We start from the raw sequence: 6,945 nt of genomic DNA on the forward strand, positions 1-6,945 counted from the left end.
AAAAAAACAACCTAAAATACTGTGTGTCTGGAGAGCCTCCATGAGAGAACCCGTCCTGCTTTGAAGCCGTCACCCCAACATGCATTTTGCAGCTTTTTGTCATATGGCTTAACCTCTGGCACCGACCCAAGCTCCCGGATTTTGTTCAGATTGAGCCTTTTTTATTTTATTTTTATTTTTTGCTTTGGTTCTACTCGGCCTCTTTGATCTCCTTCACCACGGCGTGGGAAGTGACCTTCTCCACCTTCTTGGTGGACACCAGTTTCTCCTCGAAGCTCTCCTCGTGCTCCTCCACCTTCTGGGTGACGGTCACCGACTTGGTGACGAAGGTGGTGCCGCCGTCCCCTCCCTCGCCCGTGATCTTCTCCACCTTCTTGGTCACCACGAGTTTCTCCCCCTTGTCGTCGATGGGGCTCACGTCCAGCCCGTTGGTGACGACCCCCTTGTCCTCCTCCTCCTTCTCCTTGGATTCCTCCTCCTTCTTCTCCTCCACCTCCCCGTTCACCGCGATGTCTTCTTTCCTGGACTCCTTCTCGGGCTCGGCGCTGACTTTGGTTACCTTCGTGACGGTGACGGTCTCCTCCACCACGGCCTTGGTGTCTTTGAGTGGGGATGGGGGTTTCTCAGGGGAACGGGGTTTCTCTGGCGAACGGGGCTTCTCGGGGCTCGCCGGTTTTTCGGGAGTGCGGGGCTTCTCGGGGCTGGCCGGCTTCTCCGGGGAGCGCGGCTTCTCCGGCGTCAGCTTCTCCAGGGCCACCGCCTTCTCCGCCTTCTCTGGGGTCGCAGCCTTCTCCGGGGTGGCAGCTTTCTCCGGGGAGGTCACCTTTGGTGGTGCAGCTTTCTCTGGGGACGCTGCTTTCTCCTCCTCCTTGGCTGCTTTCTCGGCCTTCTCCACCTTGGGTTCCTTCGCTGCCTCCGCGGGTTTTTCTTTGGGGGCGGCCTTGGCCGGCTCTGTGACGGGGGATTTAGGGGGGGATTTAGGGGGTGACTTTGAGGGAGGGGTTTTGACCTTCTCTGCCTTTCCTGCCACCTCTTCAGCCTTGCCCTTGGCCTCAGCTTCTTCCTCCTCTTCCTCGGCCTCCTCCCCTTCTTCCTTTTCCTCGATTTCTTCTTTTTCGGAACCACCTTCTTCCGCCGCATCAGATTTAGCAGCTTCTTCTTCCTCCTCTGCTTCCTCTTCCTCCTTCTCTTCTTCCTCAGGTTGTTCTGCAGCAGCCTTCTCAGAAACAGCCTCTTCCTCTGCAGCTGCTTCCTCTGCCTTTTCTTCCTCCTGCTCTTCCTGCTGTGCCTTGGCTGCCATTTCTTCTGCAATAGCTGCCAGGGCGTCTTCCATTTCAGACTTTTCGTCCTCCACCTTCGTCTCTTCGATGATTTCTTCTACAAACTTGTGCTGGACCTTCAGCTTTGGCGGTTCAATTTTTGTTTTCTGGATTTTGGTGGACGCTATTGTGACAGATGGTTGTCTGTGTGTGAATATGGGACCAGTAATGCTTCCAGAGAAGGCACTGAATCTTGTCTCTTCACCCTCCAGTAGCTTCCTAAGGGGATCAGGAGGAGAAAAAAAAAAAAAAAAAAAAAGAAAATGAGCATAAAAACCCCCCATGAGGGGCAGCTGGTGGAATAACTGTGGCTGCTGCACCCCTGGAAGTGCTGAAGGACAGGTTGGATGGGGTTTGGAGCAACCTGGTCTGGTGGAAAGTGTCCTTGCCCTGGCAGAGGGTTGGAATAAGATGGTCTTTGAGATCCCTTCCAACCAAAACCCTTCCATGCTTCCCCAACATTGCCCTGCCAGCAGGATGGAGCCATTTTGCAGGTGGAACATGCTGGAAACATCCAGCACAATCCACTGCTCACAGCCCCCAGGGCCAGCTCTCCTCCAGCCTCCTCTTTGGCGAAAATCTCCTGCTCAGCCAACAGCTGTGTCAGCTTGGTTGGTGCAGGTGTAACCCCTGCAGGGACCAGCTGAAATCCAGCCTTAAGGTCCAAAAAAATTAATGATGGTGCAAATCAGCAGAGAGAAGGGCAAAGTAACCGACTTCACGGGCTGCATCACGACTTAGGCAAACGGGATTAGACCCAGCCAAGAGACCCAAACCAAATATTGGGGCTGAGCCACCCCGAGCTGATCAGAGCACACGTCCTGGTTCAGCAATTCACCCCTTTCTTGGGTGAATGTGGGAACTGGAGGCTGTGGTTCAGCTAACTTTGGCAGCAACCAGCTGCAGACCCTGCTATCTGTGTGTCTGAACAACCTCGGGAATTTAAACTGAGCTGGAGATGTTTGGGGTGGGTTTTTTTTTTGTTTTGTTTTGACTTTCCTTCTATTCAAATGCACGTTTGCCATCTAAGCCCGTGACCCAGAAAGATCAGCAGCTCTCTCCAGATGAGAGCTCTGAAGAGACACAAAGGAGACTGAAAAAACCTGCCAGGTGATGGCAACAGCAAGCAACGCTCAGCTGCAGATTAGAGCGGGTGCCTCTGAAGGAAAGTTGAGCAAGAAAAGCAAAAGTGTTTGTGACAGGCAGATTAGCACTCCCTGCTTGAAACCATGATCAAGCAAGTGCCCTGTCTCTCCCAGGCGATAAAAGGGAATTCAAGTGACAAGCCCGGCTCGCTTGGCATATGCAAAGCAAACAGGAATTAAAAATAAACTCGTCTTTTGCTGCATGCTCTTGGTTTTTTTTTTGTTTTTTTTTTTTGCAGCCAAGGACAGAATGCGGCACGGGGGTGCCGCTGCACTGAGTCACTGCTGCCCTGTGCCCACGGGGCTTGCTGGCAGCTTTGCCACTGATTAGCTGGTCCCTAATGACCTTCTGGGTTCTCACTGCTCTGCACAAACGGCTGCAGTGATTTAGCCAAGCTCTGATTTCACTCGTGTCCGCTGCGAGCAGGTATTTCTTATCTGTGGTAAAGCTTCCCCAAGCCAGCAGCATCTGCAGTGCTATTAATATTCCAGACGTGTCTGCAACGGTCCTACCGTACCTGTATGCAGCAATTTCAATGTCCAGGGCCATCTTGACATTGAGGAGGTCCTGGTATTCCCTCAAGTGACGTGCCATTTCCCACTTCGTTCCTCTAAGCTCGTTTTCCAGCTGGTGAATCGTGTCCTGCAAGGGAGAGGCGGAAAACCTGGGTGACACGGGCGTTCGCCTCCCGCGGGGACAGAGAGGGGAAAAGTTGCCAGAAGGGACTTTGAGAAACTCTCCCCGCCGCTCCGGGAGGCAGGGCCGGGATCGGAGCCGGACCCACCCGCTCCCACCGCCCTCCCCGGCATCCTCCACCCCCGCTCCCGCATCCCTCGCCGCGCGCCTCCCGCATCCCTCCCGCGTCCCCGGCGGGCCGGGGGCAGCCCCGGGGCCGCCTCCCCGGTACCTGGTAGGTGGTGAGGTCGTTGTTGTGGCGCTCCTCGATGTCGCTGAGCTGCCGCTCCAGCGACTCCTTGGTGCCGCGCACCGACTCCAGCTCGATGCTCTTGGACTGCAGCTGGCGGCGGTACTCGGCGATCTCCTCCTTGGCGGAGCGGATCGCCTCCTTGTTCTGCTCGGCCGCCTCGGTGAGCTTGGCGTAGCGGCACTTGAACCACTCCTCGGCCTGGTGCATGTTGTGGTCGGACTGGCACTCCAGCTGGGCGCGGATCTCCTTCAGCGCCGTCGTCAGGTCGGTCTTCAGGTAGTCCTTCCTCTCCACGGTGGCGTGGGACGCCTGGAGCTGCGCCAGCAGCTCGGCCACCTCCTCCTCGTGGTTGCCCCTCAGGAAGGCCACCTCGTCCTGCAGCGACTGCACCTTCTTGTCCAGCTCCGCCCGCATCAGCGAGGCCTCCTCCATCTCCTTGCGCAGGGCGCGGATCGTCGCCTCCGTCTCGTCGCGCAGCCGCGCCTCATCCTCGAAGCGCTCCCGCAGGCGCTGGATGTCCTCCTCGATGTGCTCCGAGTCCAGCTGGATCTGCGCCTTCTCGTGGCTCACCTGCTCCAGGGCCCCGCGCAGCTCCCGCAGCTCCTGCTCGTAGGCGTCGCTCAGCTGAGCCCGCCCGGCGTGTTTCTGCCGCAGCGCCGCCAGCTCCGCCTCGATCTCCTTGTTCTGCTGCTCCAGGTAGTGCACCTTCTCGATGTAGCCGGCGAAGCGGTCGTTGAGCCCCTGCAGCTGCTCCTTCTCGTTGGAGCGGCTCAGCTTGAGCTCGGCCGCGCCGTTGAGCAGGGAGGACTGGCTCACGTCCAGGCTATCGGCGGAGCTCAGCACGGTGGAGCCGTAGGCGGCCCGCGGGCCCCCGAGGTTGGGGCGCTTGTAGGAGGAGGACACGGTGCTGCCCGAGCCCCGCGACCACGACTGCGAGCGGAAGCCGCTGGAGGGGGACGCGCTGGCGCGGCTGTAGGTGGCGCGGGTCTCGGTGACCCGGCGGTACGAGGGGTTGCCCAGGGGCTCCATGGTGTAGCTCATGGTGGGGGCGCTGGGGGCGGCGGTGCGGGGCTGCTCCGGCCGCCGCCGCCCCTTATAAAGCCCCGCCGGGCGGCTGCGGGGCGGCCCCGCACACGTGTGCGGGGGGCGGCTCCCCCCCGGCCCGGCCCCGCGCCCGCCCCCCGCCCCGCCCCGGCTCCCCCCTCTGCCCTTCCCATCTCTCGTCCCGGCTCTCCCCCTGCCCGGCCCCTGAAGCCCCCCGAGGCCCCTTCCCCACTGCCCCTTCCCTCGCTGCCCCCGCTCCCTTCCCCCTTTCTCTTTTCCCACGGCTGCTCCCTCCCCGTTCCCCTTCCCGTTCTCCCTTGGCCGCGCTCCCCCCTTTCTCCCTCCTGCTCCCCCTTTTCCCTTTCCCCTGTTCCTTCCCTCTTGCCCTGCTCCCTTTCCCCCCCTTCCCTAGGCCATCACCCTTTCTTCCTTTCCTTCCTTCCTTCCTTTCTTTCCCTCCTCCTCTTCTTTCCTTCCTTCTCTCCCTCCCTCCTTTCTTTCTTCTCCCCTTTCTCTCTGTTCTTCTCTTTCTTTTCTCCCTTTCCTTTCTATTATTTATTTTTTGCTGTTCTTGCTTTCCTTTCCCTTCTTTTTCCGCCTCTCTTTCATTTCTTTTCCCTCTTTTCCCCTCCTCTTTTCTCTCTCTTTTCCGCGCCCCCCCCCCTCCAGCCCCCCCTTCCCGCAGCGGCCGTGGCGGAGCGGAGCGCGGGGGTCGCACAGCAGGGTAGGGCCGGGGGTCGGGATTTGGGATTGGAGACCGGGATCTGGGATTGGGAGACCGGGATCTAGGATTGGGAGACCGGCGGCTGCATCACCACGGACAGCTCCCGCCGGCAGCGCGGGTGGGGGCGGGGAGGGGGGTCCGCCCTTAACGGGGGGGTTTAAGGGGTTCTATGACTCAGAGGGACCCCCAGATGTGTGGGAAGGGTCCAACCCCCCCTGTCCCCCCTTCCCCAGGCGGGGTCTGGCGTGTGAAGGTCGCAGCGGGCGGGGGGAGGCGGTGGCTCTGCGGCATCGGCCGCTCCCCGCTCCCCTTCGGGGGGCTCTGCGGGAGCAAAGGGGGGAAGCCCTGGCAGGGCTGGAGCAGTAAGAGTTTGGAAGACACCCCCCCAACTCCCCCGGCATCCCAAATCCTTCATCTCGATTCTTCTCCCCTTCTCCTCCTCGCTCCCTTTCCCTCCTCCCACTCCGATTCTAACGCTTGGTGCATTGCTCGGGAATAAATTCGTCTTTGAAACCGTGTTTTAAAGAAATGATGTTTACAAGACAAAATGTACTTCGTATGGGCTGCGTTACCGTGCCTGGCCACCATCCAGACTCTGAACTCCTCTTGGAGGGATTACAGCTACGGAGGAAAATTGTTTAGTAAGCTGCAAAGAGAGAGAAAAAAACACAACCCAAAGCCAAAAAAAAAAAAAAAAACCAAAACCTGCTGGTGCTAGAAAAATCCCTGCCACAGCTCCCATGGCAAAGCAGGGTGCTGAGGGGGGAGAGTTAACTCATCAGCCAGACCCTGCTGAAAAGGGTCTGTGTGTGCTCACAGCCAGAATTTTTAAGCAGGTTTATCTGAACAGGCAAAATCCTCCTCCCCAAAATCGCCTCGGTGCCTTTATCCCGGGACACACACACGCAATTCCCGGCTGGAGGCTGCCGGGGAGAGAGTCGGGCAAGTCTGAGGGACAGGGTTAAACTTTCCTGCGAGCACATGGAGCATCGCACCCCTCTGCTGGCTCATTAATATGATGCTGTCATAGGACTGCAGCACTGCAGTCGGGAGCGGGACTCGGAATTATCCCTGGATCGGCTTGGCTGGGATTTGCAAGCGCAGCCACTGCTTAACCCCTGGAGTTTCACAGTACAGACACGGGGAAAAGGTTTTATTCTGGTGAAGCAATCACGGGTCGTAAAGCTGCTCCGTTAATTTTGCTCCGAGTTTTCTCCACAGGAATTCATTTGGGAGTCAAAACAAAATTACTGCCTGTTAGGGCATTGCGTTTTGTTTTACTTTCAGGGAAAAGGATATGCTGTGATCTGGTTTATTAATGTTTTTTGGGTTTTTTTCCCCCCCTGGTAAGTAAAGGTTGGGAGGGGGGAACAGATCCCTGTTTTATACATATGGAAAACTTACTGTAGAAGGAAACACACGGGTAACAGAGGTGCTTGGGAGCTTTTATTATCCATTTAATCTCCTGAAAACAAGGGAATGGCATTGAACAGCAAGTAAGGAGGGGCATATGGAACTCTGTAATAAACCTCCCTTTCATTAAAGACCTCGTAATTCCATTTACCCAGGATGCAAAATAAATTGCTGCTTCATAATCAGGCAGCGACAGCATCTGACTTATTTATTGAATGCTGAGATCGAGCAACGCAAACTTTTACAGAACACAAGACCTCTCTCGAAACGTTGGGATCTCCTCAAAAACCAAGGTGTTTAGAGGAGAAAGAAAGGTTTTCTCCTGAAAGAAAACCACCCTGTTTTAACTGCAAGCACAGCTTTCTAATCTG

At 57.0% G+C, this 6,945-nt stretch overlaps 1 protein-coding gene across 2 annotated transcripts in view; it reads right to left on the reverse strand.

Moving 5' to 3' along the window:
• Positions 1-4,457, reverse strand: part of NEFM (neurofilament medium) — an 11,862-nt gene extending 7,405 nt beyond the window's left edge. Inside the window, exons 1-3 of one of the 2 annotated variants that reach the window (XM_027905135.1) lie at positions 3,373-4,457; positions 2,983-3,107; positions 189-1,538 (exon numbers count right to left, since the gene is read on the reverse strand). In XM_027905135.1, coding sequence (XP_027760936.1) covers positions 191-1,538; positions 2,983-3,107; positions 3,373-4,434 — 2,535 coding nt within the window. In that variant the 5' untranslated portion in view covers positions 4,435-4,457 and the 3' untranslated portion in view covers positions 189-190. Of the gene's footprint in view, positions 1-187; positions 1,539-2,982; positions 3,108-3,372 lie in introns of those variants that run through there. The other variant, XM_027905134.1, reaches the window with a different exon arrangement.
• Between the last annotated feature and the right edge of the window lie 2,488 nt (positions 4,458-6,945).

Source organism: Empidonax traillii, unplaced genomic scaffold, assembly GCF_003031625.1.
Source record: "Empidonax traillii isolate 1590-97213 ecotype Southwest subspecies unplaced genomic scaffold, ASM303162v1 scaffold1124:size387931, whole genome shotgun sequence".
Taxonomy (NCBI): Eukaryota; Metazoa; Chordata; class Aves; order Passeriformes; family Tyrannidae; genus Empidonax; species Empidonax traillii.